The sequence below is a fragment of the Magallana gigas genome, chromosome 3 (assembly GCF_963853765.1).
Source record: "Magallana gigas chromosome 3, xbMagGiga1.1, whole genome shotgun sequence".
Taxonomy (NCBI): Eukaryota; Metazoa; Mollusca; class Bivalvia; order Ostreida; family Ostreidae; genus Magallana; species Magallana gigas.
Genome location: NC_088855.1, coordinates 46,199,850 through 46,217,662, shown reverse-complemented (window position 1 = coordinate 46,217,662; position 17,813 = coordinate 46,199,850). Strand labels below are relative to the sequence as shown.

Genomic DNA, 17,813 nt, shown 5'->3' with positions numbered 1-17,813 from the left:
GAATGAGAAATAAGCTCATCATAAACTATTATTCATTATTTTTCTAATAATTCAAAGAAAGTGGAATTGCCCATAATTATTTTTACTAATTTTGAATGGAAAAAAAAAATCAATTTAAAAAAACCCCACCAAAATTCTGCTGTAAATAACTACCAGTCCATTTACTTGCAGTACATGTATGTTTTCTGACCTAAAATTAAATGATCCTTCATTAGTCTTTTGGAAGACCTACAATAGAAATAATGTTCATTTAGTTTATACAAATACCTGTATAAATATTGAAACAAAGAAATAAACAAAAAAGGCGATGGGATTTCTTCTTCAGTGCCAAACCTGTGAGGTTTTATTGATCAAAAAGTCATGTAAATATTTGGAATTTATTGCAACCAAGTAGATGGAATTGATTTTCTGGTTGTAATGTTGGGGTTGCTATTTTCCAATGGTGTTTAACTTACAAATTTCTAGTTAGCAGGCCTTGTTTTTCAACAGATTATATAACCAGTACATGTGCACTCTGCTATAAGCATGTACATGGCAAGGACATATATATGTATATTGGTAGTGTTTGGCACACCCATCTTTCCATCATATTTCATCATTCTCATGTTGTCCTATGGGGTTTTTTCCCCTATCAAATATGATTTTGTTATTTGTGTTTGAATGCTTACAAGCAATTTAAGCACTTACTACTTATACATTTATTAGGGTTTGAACCATTTATTGAAAATTTCTATGTCAATGAAACTGATCAAATAAGCATGAAATTTACACAAAATTATAGTAGCTATTTTTATAACTACCTGGTAGTTATGGGCTTTAGGTGACTTTTGCACTTGAAGGAAATTGTAGAAATATTCTATTCTTGCACGCAGAGGAAAGTTTTAATGCAAGTTATTGATATATGAAACTTGTGAATGAAATTCCTACTAAAGATGTAAATTTGTTAGGCCATCCCCAAAGATTTTTAAACCAGTAAAATTTAAATGCCATTCAACCCCCCTAGGCCTTCTAAACTTGAACATTTAATATTGATAAAACGAGAACAGAAGGCCTATGGTGTGTAATAACGCCATTATACACACAATTTGCTGACTTTTGTGAATTTGTTCAGGGTGTTTTTGATGGATCATTTCAATAAATCTGTTATAACCTTATCTTAAAGTAAACAGGTGCCCACCCACAAAAATTATTTATAATTTGTACAGGTAGATTGCAAAAGTTGGTACTGTAAAACTTTATGATGCTTTGCAATTTTTAATGCTTCCTGGTATACTTGATCGAAACAGTCTCAGCACTATTTTAATTACCAGACCTTATTAAATGATAAAAAACCGAACTTTTTGGTATTTTAAAATTTGGAGGGAGTAGTGGGTCTTTACTATATCTGCCATCTAATGAGTACTTAGGTTTCTCTCAACTTCTTTAATTTCTACCATAAATGCATCATGCACAATATTGTTTTGGGGTTCTTTTTGGATTGTCTGAATTTTTTCTAGCTACAAAATTTTTATTACTGGAAAATGTCGATGTTTTCTAGTGATTACCGTATTTTTCGGGGCATAGGCCGGTATTTTTTTTCTCCAATGCGCGAGCATCGGCTTATCCCCCGGGATCAGCTAATCGTAGGCTCAAAGTTGAAAAAATTAAACAGTCAAATTTAAAATCCACTGTTTTTAGCAGTTTATCATCACGGTTGTTTTTTTTTTCGTCCGTTTGAACTATTGTGCGATAGTTGCAGATGCATAGATATAACATCTATCCCGTAAGTATATACGTCTCTGTTGTTGTCCCGTTGATAATTTTTGTAATGACATTGCGAGTAATAAAATGTACAGTACTGTACGAGGTATTTCTTTACAACCCCAATCAAAAGAATTTTTTCTCCCACGTTCACGTATGAACCCTGGAAACTATTAATGCGTAGTAAAAAAAAAAAACCGGGTAGAATGAAATATGACGGAACTTTTGTGAATTTCTTCATGTCTGCGTTTGTGGAAATCACTGGTCTTGGGTGAAGAATAAATCAATGCTTTGTGTTTTTACAGTTAATTTTCTGTTGGATGAAATAACGGTATTCTGGTGTCGTGTGTATATACAAAGGTGTGAAACCCGTGACTAAAACACAGCCTGGGGGCACGTAGTGTACACCCATACACCTCACCGCATTAATTGTGTTTTTAACATTACAACTTCTTTGCATAACGGCAAGTCACTATTTAATTTATTAACGGAAAAGAACACAAATGAAATATTTTATGTGTAGTATTTCGTTTTCTCATTCATGCGATTACGGGGGATAACTCTATTTGAATATGAAACCACGTGTTGAGCTAATGGACGCCATTCCCCGATCTACAAGTAGCTTTCAAAGTATTACTTGATTAAATGAAATTGAGCAGTAAGGTTTTAATAAAATATAAAAGATTTGGTAAAATATTATACTTAGTTCTATCAGACAGTACCACGGAGGTTTGTGTTGCAATTAAATTTACATTATGTAAAATTACGATACCTAACGATATACACCGACGAATACGGAAGAGACCAAACAGCCACAAAACACAATTATATTTTTTTTAAATGTTTAAAATATATATGTTAAGCAAATTTAATAACTTTAATTACTCTTTTGACTTTCTACATTGATATTCTGAAAGTATATACTTAATACGACAACTTAAATTCCTTCATCATGCAGCGGTCATACTTTCACCATCGTAATCATCGATTAAAAATCGGCCTATCCCCCAATTCGGCTAGTCTATGGATTTTTCCTGAATTTTGTCTGAAAATGAGCAATTCGGCCTATGCCCCACATCGGCATATGCCCCGAAAAATACGGTACAAATATTCAGTTTCTAGAAAGTGATCATTCTCATCTTGTCTGCAAATCCTAAACTTTTCAAAATTTAAAGAAGTGATTGAATTTCAAGCAAAATTAGTGTGTAACCTGGGAATCTATAGGCTTTGAGGGGGTTGTAACCTCCAATTAGACATAGATATATTCATTAGGAGGCCTCTACCACAAGTGATAAATCCGAGTCCCTGGGTCAGGGGTTTTGGTGTAAGGATGCTGCTTCCATATCGGCAATGTACCATGCAGTAAGAATAAATTAAGATTTGGTTCCTTTCAGAATTGTTTATTCATTAAACACTTATTGGAGTTCACCCACTTCTTTTATTTTGAGCTGCCTTTTTCACAACTTATTTTGCTGTAATATTTTGTTGCATATTAAATATAAATATACTGGTCGTAAATTGTAAATGTAAATTTATTTTATCCACTGTGTCATGCTCAATTCGCTATTGAAGCCCTTGAGGAGTTTGTGAGTTTTATATGTCATTGTACATCTTTAGGTAGGGTTCAGAAACAACTTTGTTTGGTATAACCGGTACTGAAACTCTTTGATTCAATGCAACCCTTTCTCTTCTTCATCTTAAAAAAAAGCCTTAATTCTATTAAAGCAATTGTATGGTGGCGTATCTCTGCCCCCTGTGTGCAAGTTATTTTTCTATCAAATATGTCGACATGCAAGATAATTATGTTGACATGCAAGATAATTATGTCAACATGCAATATGACTATGTTGACATGCAAGAACATTGCAATCAGATAAGAATTATACAAAATCTCAGATATCGCCCACCTGTGACATCCAAGATGCTAAATTATACCTTTCTATGTCGACATGCAACTTATTTATGTTAACATGCAAGATAAATATACTGACATGCAACTTTTTATGTCAACATGCAACTTATTTATGTTGGCATGCAACTTAATTATGTCAACATGCAACTTACGTATGTTGACATGCGAGATAAATATGTTGACATGCAACTTAGTTATGTTTACATGCGAGATAAATATGTTGACATGCAACTTAGAAGTTGTATGTAAACATAACTTAGTTGTATGTTGACATAAATATGTTGCATGTCAACATATTTATCTTGCATGTTAACATAACTAAGTTGCATGTCGACATAAATAAGTTGCATGTCGACATAAAGACGGTTGCATGTTAACATAGATAAGTTGCATGTTGACATCAATAGATAGCGTATTTAGCATCTTTGATGTCACTTGTTGGCGATATTTGATATTTTTAATAACTCTTATTTGATTGCAGTTTTCTTGCATGTCAATATAGTCATGTTGCATGCTGACATAACTATTTCGCATGTCAACATCTTTATCTTGCATGTCGACATAATTAAAAGAAAAATAACTTGCACACAAGGGGCAGAGATATGCCACCATACAATTGTGTATTAGCTACTGTTATACTTAAAGTCTGATTTAAAAATGGCTTCCCAAACATTTACTGGTTTAAAATATGTAATAGTTTTAGGGTAATGTATAGTTCCTAAATGTATGTATAAAGACATTTCCTATCCATAAGATTTGTTAAAACCAAACTGGACAGCAATAAAAAAGATCAAATGTTTTGATAAGAAACCAATGGTTATTTTGTCAATACAAGATATGAGACATGAAGCAGTGGATGTTTTGTGATCCACCCTGTATTATTTAGGTAGTGGGTGTATACCCTTCTTTTAAAGTGTAATCACGGGTTCATATACTGGAATTTCTCTTAGTTTTGTGGAGTGCATGAATTTCTAGGGTTGCATAGAACAAAACTGAGGAAAATTTCCTGTCAACTTTTTCTGCCTGAGGTTTTCTTTACAGAGGAGTTTAATTATTGATATGTGCCAATGCTTGGTTTAGATTAAGTGTTTGAACCTATGGGGAATCTTATTTCACTGTAATTTACTTTCATTGAGTTTGTGACTTTTTCATTAATTTTGATTCAGTGATTTATACACGGATAGAAACAATTTGCTATTCTAGATTTTTTCTACCTCATTGGTAATTAAACAGAAGGATTAATACAAAAAACAATATTGCTTTTGAAGATCTTGAGGTGAATGAATTATTCAAATTTTTACTACAAGAGATATAATTTAGGAGCTTTGAATTTTTATGGCATATATAAGGGCATTCATTGACAGTTGTGAGATGTATGGGCTCATCATTTTGTTGTGTATTGTTGCATACATCAAATTACTGTGAAATTGTTTAGTGAGGTAACTTTGTAGAACAAAAGGTCTAAATTCAATATCAGAAACTGACGTATCTGCAAAGGACAGAACTGTCCTGATTTGATTACAAAGACGTGGTCTACGGAATTATTGCTACGTGTTTAAGTTGTTTTGTTTTATAAACATGATGAATGGGATCCTTCCTGATTTTCCCAATATGGATTAAAAACAAACTAGCATCTTGAGACTTGGATTGATTTGTGCTGTAGAAAAATATAACTGGCAACTGTTGGTCCCTCGAGGTGTTCATGTATGTGTTAGTCCAATGATAGATGGAGTTAAATAATGCGCCTTTTCATCGACATGTTAAAATGCTAGTGTCTCCTCGATACTATGGATGCTGCATGTGCCGGGCTCGCAGATATCCACAGAAACTCTACATATTCCCATCAGGGATTGGATTTAATTCTCCTCAGAGTAAGTTGTAGAACTATATTGTATGTTTTGTAGGGATTCTTGATATTGGACTTAAATTTGCTTCTCTGAATAACTGATGCATATAAAATGGATGACTGACTGGTTGTCGGACGGATGCATTCTTCTGGTGATGGATTTGACAGTTGAATGATTGTACTCTTGTGATAGTTTTTATTGTTTTGATTGGTCTCGGGCAAGAGTTAAGTTTTATTCAGGATAAAGGGATTGTGTACTGAATTAAAGGTACATAAATTGAAGAGATGAATGAACTCATTACAATGATACAGCATAAATTTACTTAACTTATTTTTCATTAATACGAATTCATTAACAGTTTTTATTTCATTCATTCAGCAGCTATTGCAAGATAAATAGCATTAAAGGAGAGGGCCTAAAGTCGGTGAATTCTCAAAAACAAAATTATAGATAATGTTAATTTGATGTTAGACTTGATGTACTGGTATGATATATTGTGCAATATAAAAGATGAGACCATTCAGGTTAAAACCAAAATGTCTTTGTAACATTTCCATAGAAGTTTCTCTCACTGCGGTAAAATCACCGATCAATGTTTATATCCTGGCACAAGGACCAGATAATTCACGAGACTTGTGCAGCGCTGCATAGAAGCAGAGAGAATGCTGCACATCGGTTCACATTTGTCTAGACAAATCTATTGAATCACTCCTGGGAAAATCAGCTTTCCTTTAACTCTAGGGACTGGATGGAACTGTTTAATGGCACTGAACTGTTATTAGCTGGTCTTAACAAAATGCAATAAGAGTCTTTGGGAATTTCAGCTTGGAAGGTTGGCAAGCCATTTTATTCTTGGCCAAAACGTTATAATTTACAAAAAGCCATAGTGGCAATGGATCAGACATATAATTCCTTTTTTGTTCAAAACAAAATTTAAATTATTTCCTTATGGAAACTAGAGCAATCTGCATATTTTATCTGTTGCTTTGGGATATTTGGTCTTAATTGATTTTACCAGTAATAAAGTTTGTTGCATGCTTGCTGAGTTTATATAATACACGTCTCTTCCTTGTAAGTTGTATAGCATCCTTAGTGGTTGTTTTTTGATCAAATATGGAATGTATAATGAAATGATATGCTTGAAAAAGTTAGATATGATAAATATTATTTTAATACAGCTGAACACATCCTAAGGTCAGCTCTATCTACAAATTTGAATAAACTATCATTGTATTAAATATTTTAGCCATTTCAATATGATAAGAGAATGATTTATTTACAACAAGTGAAACTCATGTATATGCTATTCTCTCTCTATTGACACATAGTACTAACTCTCCATGACATAAGCCTTTTTACTATGGACTTCCCTTTTCTTCAGTTTTATAAAAGAGAACAACTTAGCCAAACTATCAGCCAAGGTCCCTGTAAACAGTACATGCTGTTTGCCTGCATTGAATTGATCTTTCATGTTGGGAAAATTTAGCTCCTCTGATAAATGGTGTAAAAGTCAACCTATTATTTACAGATAATAAAGAGAACATTTCCATTGTGGAATACAAGACCTTACAGAAGCAACTGGATGAGAGAAATTCAGAGAGAGATGAGCTCCTATTTACCATCAGAGTAAGCTAGTTTTTTCACACATTACAGGGATCTAATTGGGGTTTAATTTAAAAAAAATCATTAATTCCATTTTGCAGAGTTTTGCAAAATTAGGTCACTATTCAGCTTACACATGATTCTTCATAACTGATTCATGTACATGTACTAAAAACTGATACTTACTCAATTTTTTGTATCAAATTCTTATCAATTTCATAAAAAATGCTTTAATGAATTCTAACCCCAAAATAAAATGACGTATTATGGCTCTATGAAATACAATTATTATCCATAAAATTGTTTAGAGTTTGTGAAATTTGATTACAGAATCTGTCAGAGAAGAACAAAAAATACAAACAGAAATTGGAAAAAGAGGAGATGACGAAGAGACAGCAGATGAGGATTCTGTGTAAGACACAGGAGATAAACCTGATGGAGAAGGACAAGCTTATCGGGAACCTCCAGAGTCTGGTAGAGGAGCAGGAGGGACGGCTGGTGGAGGCAGAGACCGCCACAAACAGTAAGTAATGCTAGCAGTCCACTCACAGTCTGAAACACTAGCACTCCACTGATGGAGGCAGAGACCGCCACAAACGGTAGGTAATGCTGGCAGTCATCTTACAGTATGGAACCCTAGCACTCCACTGATAGTGGCAGAGACCTCCAGGAACAGTAAGTAATGGTAGCAGTCCACTTATGATGTGGAGCTGAGCACTCTACTCACGGTAAGTACCAGTAATTACTCACAATAAGGAAGGCTAAGGCTACACTCATGGTAAGGAAGGGTAGCACTCCATTTATGGTGGGGAAGTGGAAAGGAACATTAGCAGTCAAGTCATGGAAAGAAACGCTAGATTTTGCAGCCACAGTAACTGACACTTGCAAGCACTCCATTCAAGGAACTCGGCTAGCACTCCATTCAAGGAACTCGGCTAGCACTCCACAAAAAACTTGGCTAGCACTCCATTCAAGGAACTCAGCTAGCACTCCACTCATGGTAAGGAACTCGGCTAACACTCCACTCGTGGTAAGGAACTCGGCTAACACTCCATTCATGGTAAGAATCTCAGCTAGCACTCGACTTACGGTAAAAAATGCTAGCACCCCTCTCATGGTTAGGAGCTAAGTTAATGCTCCAGTCATGGTAAAAAGTGCTAGCACTCTATACAGGTTAAAGAATGCTAACAGTTTACTCATGGTAAAGAATGCTAGCATTCTACCTATGGTTAAGTCAATGCAAGATATTCATTCACAATGAAGAAAGCTAGCAATTTGTGTATTGTGCTTGAATCAGTAATGCTATCAAGAATACATGTGTACAAGATGCAGGATATTAATTTAAATCTGAATTTATTCAGGTAATGGCAGTCAAAAGCTCCAAGGAAATGCTAACAGTGCTGCATACAATAAGATGGTAGAGGACATAAAGCGCCTTCATGAGGAGAAAGTCAGCCTTACAAAGCAGCTGGAGTTAGTCCAGTCAGAGATGGAGAACCATTCATGCATGAATGGAGTCAGTGACGACTCCAATCAAGAAATCATCACAAGACTAGAAAAAGAAAAGAAGGAATTACAAGAGGAACTCAACAAATACAACAAAAACAGTGTGGTAAATAAATTTCCTAAAAAGGATATCATTTAACAGTTAAATTCTTTAAAATGCCATTTACCGGTATATTATGTCCTATCAAATATACTCAACATAAATAGGTATTCAATACTATTGATACTACAGTGTAAATAAAAATTGGATTAGCAAATATGATTTTATGAATCAAGAAAAATTGTCTGTATACTGTAATTTCTCATTGCTAGACATATGATCAAGTTGGAACGTACAACTCTCTGGTGCTATATATACTTTGTTCTGTTCCCTGCTCATTTATTCTCTGGTTGCTCTGAGTATTCAGTACCTTTGTTACAGCGTTATATAACTTTGTTCTGTCCTGTCCTCTAGTTCATCTTTTTTGAATGCTCTATGCCTCTGTTTTACAGCAGCCCTCGGACACAGGTCCCTGCCACACAGACACAGAGAAACAGGTGGAGAAGCTGCTGTCCCACAACAAGGAACTAGACGAGGAAGTACAGGAGCTGCGGCAGTCACAGGCCCGCTCCACTTCCTTGTTCGAGGAGGGCATAAAAAAACAAAAGGTATGCCACCATAGTAGTTTTGCTTCATAGAATCATTAAATAATACAAATCCAAGAATATTAAGGGATTCTAAAGGAAACATATAAGCACAAAAGAATATGATTTATGAAAAATCTTTTTTTGAAGTATTGTAGATATGTTGTATACATGTACATGTAAAAAATGCTGGATAGCAAAATTTAAAGTAATTCATAGTCTCTTGTGTTTAAGCTTTATAACTGTATCTAGTATAACTGTAACATGGTTGTCAGGTTTTCCACTGTATTTGTTAAAATATTCGTATTCCATTCTTTAAAAATGTCAGGACCTAGAAGAAGAACTGAAGAAATACAGAGAAAAGCTGACAAAGCTTCAGGAAAGCCTACAGAAGAAAATGGAGGAACAGAAGGAGGGCGAACTAAAACACCGAGATCAGGTCAGCAAACTACAGGAGGAGCACCGCGTGACCTCACGGAGAATGAGGGACCTGATGGTGGAGGTGACACACCTACAGGCCAGGGAACCCGAGGTGATGATCTTTAACAATAGATAATCCTCATACTTACATACTGTTATTACATTTAAACATGATTTGAGCAAATTTTAAAAGTGTTATAGGGATGAACAATTTTGATTTGTTATAAACATTATTTGTTACATCTGGTATGTTTCAACAAAATGTTTTGAAAGAGTTTTGGTTTTTTTAAACAATTAACAAATTTTTTGCTATAAATATTCAATCCCCTTAAAATTACTACAGGTTGTCACCAAAATCAAGGTACAGGAAGTGCAGGTGGAGTCACAGGAGACACTGGACAGCCTGAGGGTGTGTGAGAGGGAGAGGGAGGAGTACCGCGCCCAGCTGGAGGACAGTCAGTCCCAGCATTCCCAGCTCTCAGCCCTTCTGGAGCAGGAACAGGGGCTCAACGAGCAGCTCTCAGACCAGGTCAGCAACAGGGATTTAGGAAGACTTATTGGGTTTACAGAAATATTAATGTCAAAATTGCCAAACTTAAAAAAAAAAATACTGTAGCTTTTAAACAAAATTATTAGGAACTGACCAGTCCTCCATTTTAAGAGGGCTAAATGGTAGTGGCGATTTTTATGCTATATTTACCTCATTATGAAGAAGAGCTCTGTAAAAAGATATAGGAAATGCTCAAATTTTAAAGTTAAAATATTTTGATTTTTTCTTTTTTATATATGTCAGTTTATGGCCAAAATTATCATGTATCAAAATTTAAGGCAGATCTGATGGTTAATTTGTTGCCTACCTAGCCTCCTTAAAAGCTCTTCTTAAAAGCTATGTATCTACCTAGACATTAAATAATTATGGTTAATTTCATAATACATTTAGATTACTTTGAAATATGTATGAATAATTATAACCTTTTAAGTATAACTGTTAAAAGTAATTGCTTTTGGTTATTTTGATTATGGCATACAGTTAAATTGTCTTAGCATTTAAAGTTGATGATCATCTGAGTCTATTCAAACATTGCATATCTTACAAAGTGCACTGATATATATAGACAACACCTGTGCCTTGGTATAGTCTTGACACATACATACCTATCAATTTGTCAAAGTACTTAGATATTTGGGCAAGAACAACCAATTTGATATGAAAATGTTTAAAAATGTCAAATTTTAAGAAAATCTAGGCAGATAAAATTCCATAGGACTATATGACATATTTTTTTACCATGTATTAACATGTGCTTTGACTGTAACAGTTTGTAATGAAACTGATTTGACATGAAATACTGATACATACAAATGTATTTGCTTAAAGTGTGAATTATTGACTGTTATTCCACTTAACTGTCAATAATTTGATTTAGAATTTCACAGTTTGTGATTGCAGTAAGCAGTACCTTGATTAAAGTTTGACTTTAATAACTTTATTTTGCCATGTCATAGAGATAATTTAACAAAAGCTTGTAGTACCAGTAGAAAAACTAAGATCTAACAAGAAAAAAAAGTTATTTTGTCCAATCCTTTAGCAAATAACCGGTAAGTCAAAATAACATTTTCAGTAGTCAGACTCAGACAGTAGATGCGGTTTAATGACAGATACAAATTCTAACCATTGACACTCTATTGTAGGCTAAATCCTAGATTCTCTATAATGTGGTTCTTTCTTGTGTCTAATGAATATCAAAATAGATCACAACAATTTCTGAATTTGTTATATATAAATATATATATATACAGGGTTTGTAAGTTTTGTTCTCACAGGATTTTTTTTTATTAGGCAAAATCAATACTTCTTTAATTTTGCATAATTTTGTGTAAAACATGATTTCTATATTATTTTAATGTTGCTTGTTTTAGGTCAACAAACAGAAAGAAAGGCTGATCAGCTTGGCACAGGAAACTGCAGAAAAACTGGAAGAAGCTGAGAGAGCGAAAGAGGCAGCCATTCAGAACACAAAAAAGCAAATGGAGAGAAACCTCAAGCATCTGGAGGTAGGAAAGACACTGTTTATAGAACACAATCATCAGAGTTGTATTGATTCGTGTGAAATGAATGTTTATGTGACAGAAATTTGTTGGATCCCTGGGGTGTGTTGAGAATTTGTCACTGTTTTTATTTTGCTGGAATTTTGTGATTGTGTTTTTGACACTTTATTTTTCTCACATACTGCAGTTGGCTAACTTTTGTAATGGTATATCCTCCTTTTGGATGAAAAATGCTCAGCAATGGCAGGTTTGGGAATGTATTTCTTTGTAAAATTCCCTTTCAAAATAATATGCAGTCAATTCAACTTAAATATCCATCACTCATCGAAATATGAGACTAAATCTCATGTGTATATTCAATATTGCATCACACATTGCACTGACCATCACAACCTATGGTGTGAGATCTGAATCCAGCACAGATAATTTAGTAACACATGTAAGTCATGGAAGTAAACTCAAGCATATTTAATACCATCATCTATGATTTAAGGGCAAGATTCAAAATTAAGATGACTTTGTACAAGTTTTATTTTACAGTGTAAATTTGATTTTAAAAAGCTAATGTATATGTTGATCATACTGTCAAATTACCAGGAGAGTTTCATAGGTACTCAATATTTATGTTGACTTGAAATTTCATGTAACATGTACACTTAATCTTTGTAAAATTTTGTTGAAATTTTATTAAAATGGAGAAATGAATTGAATAATGATTATTTAACTTTGAAAATATCCAAGTTTTATACTTTTGCTTGTACAGGTTTTATCAATGTCTGACTTGAAACTTTTTTTTTAGGCTCGATATAAACAACTATGTGAGCAAGCTTCCTTAGTCCTACCAGCCTATCAGGAGCTGTTTAAGTCCTACACACAGCTGCAGGCTCAATGTAGGCAGTTCCCACAGGCCTTACAGACAGCCATAACTGGTATCAATAACCAGGTACATGTCTTAACTTATATTCAAAAGATAGCAATTACGAGGGTCTAGATACATGTACTGATGTAGCCCAAAATATGCTTCTGAGAACATATATTCAACTATAAGAATACAGGTTGTGTCTTGTCAGCCTCGACGTTATGAAGATTTTAGATACCATATATTGACTGAATATTTCATTATATTATTATGAGATGTATTTCTAAAGGACTTTGAATTTTCACACTAGATTTATATAGTTTGTTTAGACTAGTCATCAACCACAATGCCTTGGTTTACTTAGATATGTCAGGCCATTAGGAATATAGGTGACTATAATAAGGATCTGGTGAGGCGTTACCACAAAGAAATGCAGCTCAGAAAGAAATACCACAATGAACTGGTTGAACTGAAAGGTATCTTAAACACTAATTGCATAATAATGATTATTTATTGGGAAAAAGCAATATATTCAAATGAATGATATTTATTCACCAAATAACAGCAGTATTGTTAGATCAGTAGGAATAAATTGCACACTGTACATGTTTTATAAAATTCATTCTTATTAGTGCTCCTCACATCTTTTTAAACTTTAAATCAAGAATTTCATCAAACAGGTGCTTTTAAATTATTTCAATCATGACTGCCATATGCTTTGTTGATGCAATAAGAAACATGATTTGATATGAAATTTGTTTCTCTTTTTTTTTCAAAACCTCGAATGATTGTTTTTCAAGGCTCTCTTTAAAGAAATATTAGCATGATTGAGATTTTAACCATTTATTTCATAGATGCATGTTTTCTTCTTATCAGGCAACATCAGAGTATTTTGTCGAGTTCGGCCCAAGATTAAAGAGGATGGCGGTGGCATGATGGGGAATATCGTGGTGGATTACGACAGAGACGATAATGGTCTGATCTACGTGAACAACAAGGGGAGATCACAGACGTTTGAAATGGACCTGGTGTTCACTCCAGAAAGTACACAGCAACAGGTGAGAGTCCGAGCCATATTTGTGGAGAAGGATATGATTAAAATGTCTAAAAGATACACTGCACATTTTTTACCATCATTTCATACCTGTACATCACACACAAAAACATTGAATACTAATGCTGTAGCTGTGGATATTTCTGTGTTGTTAATCACATCAAGACTTTGTCAAAACAATCTTTGGAAAGTATCAGAACATGTTTGATTTCCTGGAAATATTTTTTTCATATGTTTTTCTTAGAATGGATATGTAGGTTAGTCTATTTATGTGCGAGTACTTTCTTCTCCTGTAATTAGTTTTTATCCACTTGGATCCAAGTTTGCAGCATATTGTAACATATAGAATATGGTTTCAAACCTTTAATACTGCAACAGTGCAATTAAACATGCGTGATGTTTTGAGTTTTGATGTTAGAGACTGATAACTTTTATATTTCAGGTGTTGTGATGGATAACTTTTATATTTCAGGTGTTTAGATGGATAACTTTTATATTTCAGGTGTTTGATGAGGTCCAGTCCCTGGTGACGTCCTGCGTGGATGGCTTCAATGTCTGTATTTTTGCATATGGACAGACTGGCTCTGGAAAGACGTTCACGATGGAGGTAAGAAACAAATGGCATCATTTAGCTATTGACTATTTTCAGACTTTGAGAGGATAGTTAACAATGTTGTTATTAATGTTTGTGCAGGATGCTATAAACACTATTACTGTTGCATTTTATTCTTTCTGTATTAATATTGTTAGTTAAATGGTTAAAATAGTAAAATTAGTTTCAGTACATCCTTTGTTAGTTTTAGATGTGTAGAAATACAAAGGGAGTTAACCTTTACTGATTGACATGCAATCTTAAGAGATTCATTTGATTTCGCTATGAATATAGGGTAACAAGGATAACCCAGGCATCAACCAGCGAGCCCTGGCCATGCTGTTTAAGGAGACAGAGGACCGAGGCCAGGACTGGACCTACACCATCACAGTCAGTGTAATGGAGATCTACAACGAAATGATCAGGTCAGCTTCATACCAGCATTTTGATTCAAGGTTTCCTTCCATCTGTGATAAAATCTATGTTGATGCCTATATACTGCTTAGCACTAACTTAATTCAAGAATTTTGCTAATACGTGTACCAGAAAATAACGTCACATCTCTTGGTTTGATTTTCTTCAGGGATCTACTGAGTGGAGACCCCTCATACAAAATGGAGGTAAAGATGAAATCAGACGGAGGTTTACATGTGCCAGGCTTGTGTTCAGAAGAAGTCAAATCTGTGGAGGACGTTAACCAGGTAGGCTTTAACAATGAACAGTCAGCAAATATTGCAGAGTTACTATTTAGCAGGAACTTCTTATATGTGGGATTATTCCTTATAGTATATCAGGATTATGTCTGAGTGACAAGTATGAATATTCAAATCAAAGAAGAAATGGGGTGACAGGTTTTTCTTACCCATCAGATCGTGTTAAGGTGGTATGGGACACCTCAAAGTTGTGACATATTATTCATCGAAATAAACAATAAAATGAAGTATAATTTTATAAATAGTTTCTTCCCCTAAACTGTTATCTAACAGCGTAGTGCAGTTGGTTAAAGGATCACGGATCTGTAAGTCATGAGTTCAAATACCGCTGGGGATTTTGTAATTTTTACCTGTCTAAAAATTTTTAAAACGTATTTTTTGGTTAAATATTGTAAAATCTAAAAATTCTAACCCGCTGAAAGTATTTCAATTATAATGTACTTTAATCCACATTAATATTGACAGATGTCCCATACCACCTGAATGCATGTATATGGAACGCCATGGCTGCCTTATAGCATAATACTATAGGTACATTATGTCAAATTATCATTACATTATGTCAAAGTCCATTACGTGGTGTGAATATATCTTTACGCTAGGTCAAATCGTTATTACGTGATGTTAAAAGCACGTTAGGTGAAGTAAACATGTCTTTTCATGATGTCAATTTTTTACGTTGTGATGTAAAATCATCCTTACGTTATGCCAACATTGTACAACCAAAGGTCAATACATCATGACATTATTTCGACACTGTATTACATGGGGCGAATGTATCCTTACATTATGTCAACATTTTATTACATGCTTTCAATATATCCTTACATTATATCAACACCGCAGTACGTATCGCGATTCTATCCTTACATTATGTCAACATTTTATTACATGATATCAATGCGTTTTTACATTTTATCAACACCTTAATACATGGTGTTAACTCATCCTTTCATTATGTCAACACTTTATCACTTTATGTCAAAAGTACATAACTTGATACGAAAATGTCTTGACTTTTTGTCTAAACTTTATTACGTGATGTAAATAAGTATTTACATTAGGCAAATTCTCTATTCCGTGATGTATACGCTAGATATTACTTTAAGTGGAAACATCATTCCGTTATACAAACACGAAATCCTTGGTCTTTGTATATTTGTCATGTTTTAAATACAAAATTTACTATATAGAAACGGTACGCCGATTTACCCAAATGGACCCAGAAAAACCCCAACAGTAGATACTAGTAAGAAGCAGTGATTTAATCATACAAGAATGAAAATATATATAGGCCTATATATAGGTCTTCTGAAAGCTGTAAAAGACCGAGTTGCTGACAATTTAATTTCTCGAGAGTGAATGAACATTTACGTATTTAAACATTGAATTTATAGTTTAGATAGACCTAAGTTATAAGAATAAGACTTAAAATCCAAGTTTTCTCGTGCTCATCGGCCCTTGAATATTTAAAATGAAATGGATATAAAATCTAAAAATAACCCCTTCATTGGTTTTTTTTTTGGGGGGGGGGGGTTAAAATTTTATTTTTGATTTATACTTTTTTTACTTCAATAATATTCAAATTACGTTCGTTACTACACACTCAGTCATTTAGCAGTCAGGGTTCTTTATCGTTCCAAAGCCTGTATGTCGTGGCGCAGACACCCAGTGCATATTTAATTTTCTAAAATTTAGTCTCAAAGTATTTAGTAGTTAAAGTATTTAGTAGTTAAAAGTAAACGTTGCTATTGCTATCTTAAATTAAGGATACTGACCCTAACTACACATGTAGGTATGACCGTTCTGCTACAAAATTATTATGCTATGAAAATGATTTTTTTTCTTATTGCTGCAGAGGGGGTGGGAATGGTGTTTGTGGAGGGGGTACGCTACGTTCCTCTGAATAAATTTTCTCCTTTTCATCCAAGAGGGCACTTGATAACTTATATGAAATAAAATCTACAAATAAATTACAAGAGATCTTTAACCCCTTTAAAGACCTTCTCCATCTTGATATAGATGTTTTTATGAAATGTTTGTTTTAGGTAATTGTTCAGACAGAGGGTATAAATCAGAAATATGTCATAATAAAAACGCACACAAATAAGAGAGGGGAACTGTATTCGCCGATTTCAGAATTATTATAAAGAAAGGCAAACACTTTTGGTAGAATCGGTACTGTCTTCAGGGTTTGCCCCATACATGTAACTTACTAATTTTTAATTAAATGAAATAATTCGACAGCATGAGTGTTGGTTTTTGTAAACAGTTAAATGTATGATCATGTTACATATATTTTCGTTGTAAGTATAGATTAGGCGTGAAAATAGGTTGAGAAGGAAATTTACGCTCATTCCGTTCTGTTCCGTTGAATACCAATATCCACAGGGGTAATAATATATTGCGGAACGTAACGGAACCAGAATCTTACAAATAAGTCAAGTACTGCTGACATTGTAATTTTAAAGATGGTATGCTTTGGAATGCGTTTCGTTTGTTTTAAATCTCTAACTAATAGAGAATATTTTTTGCTAGCTTAAACTAGATAGTAAGTTCTGCCGTGAAAATACTGTAATATGTTAATATTAGAGTAGTAAGTAATATAATTATGTATATTTTTCTTTAAACAACGAATTTAAACAATAAAGTTAAAGATCAATCTTATTTTGAAATGAAATGAATAAAAACAAAATAAATCATTATTTTTAAATTTCTATTTTCCCATTGGATGACCCTTTACTGGTTCCGTTCTGTTCCACAAAGTTTCAATAAACCCTGGATACATTTGGGTAAGCTTACCGTTTCCTTGTATATAGAAAGGCCGATGTATCCGTGTTCGCGTAACGAAATGATGTTTCACCTTAAAGTAATGGAGCATGTACATCATGAAAT

The 17,813-nt window shown here is 33.8% G+C and overlaps 1 protein-coding gene across 12 annotated transcripts in view; it reads left to right on the top strand.

The window, feature by feature from the left end:
• The window catches only part of LOC105349227 (kinesin-like protein KIFC3), a 31,449-nt gene that overhangs the window by 8,730 nt on the left and 4,906 nt on the right, over positions 1-17,813 (top strand). For 9 of the 12 annotated variants that reach the window (XM_066080012.1, XM_066080013.1, XM_066080014.1 and 6 more), the window contains 14 exons: positions 7,028-7,125; positions 7,432-7,624; positions 8,463-8,713; positions 9,100-9,255; positions 9,560-9,763; positions 9,995-10,180; positions 11,572-11,706; positions 11,888-11,947; positions 12,500-12,643; positions 12,924-13,035; positions 13,436-13,617; positions 14,116-14,220; positions 14,500-14,630; positions 14,789-14,906. In XM_066080012.1, the coding sequence (XP_065936084.1) occupies positions 7,028-7,125; positions 7,432-7,624; positions 8,463-8,713; positions 9,100-9,255; positions 9,560-9,763; positions 9,995-10,180; positions 11,572-11,706; positions 11,888-11,947; positions 12,500-12,643; positions 12,924-13,035; positions 13,436-13,617; positions 14,116-14,220; positions 14,500-14,630; positions 14,789-14,906 (2,075 nt within the window). The other 3 variants (XM_066080018.1, XM_066080017.1, XM_066080021.1) reach the window with 3 other exon arrangements.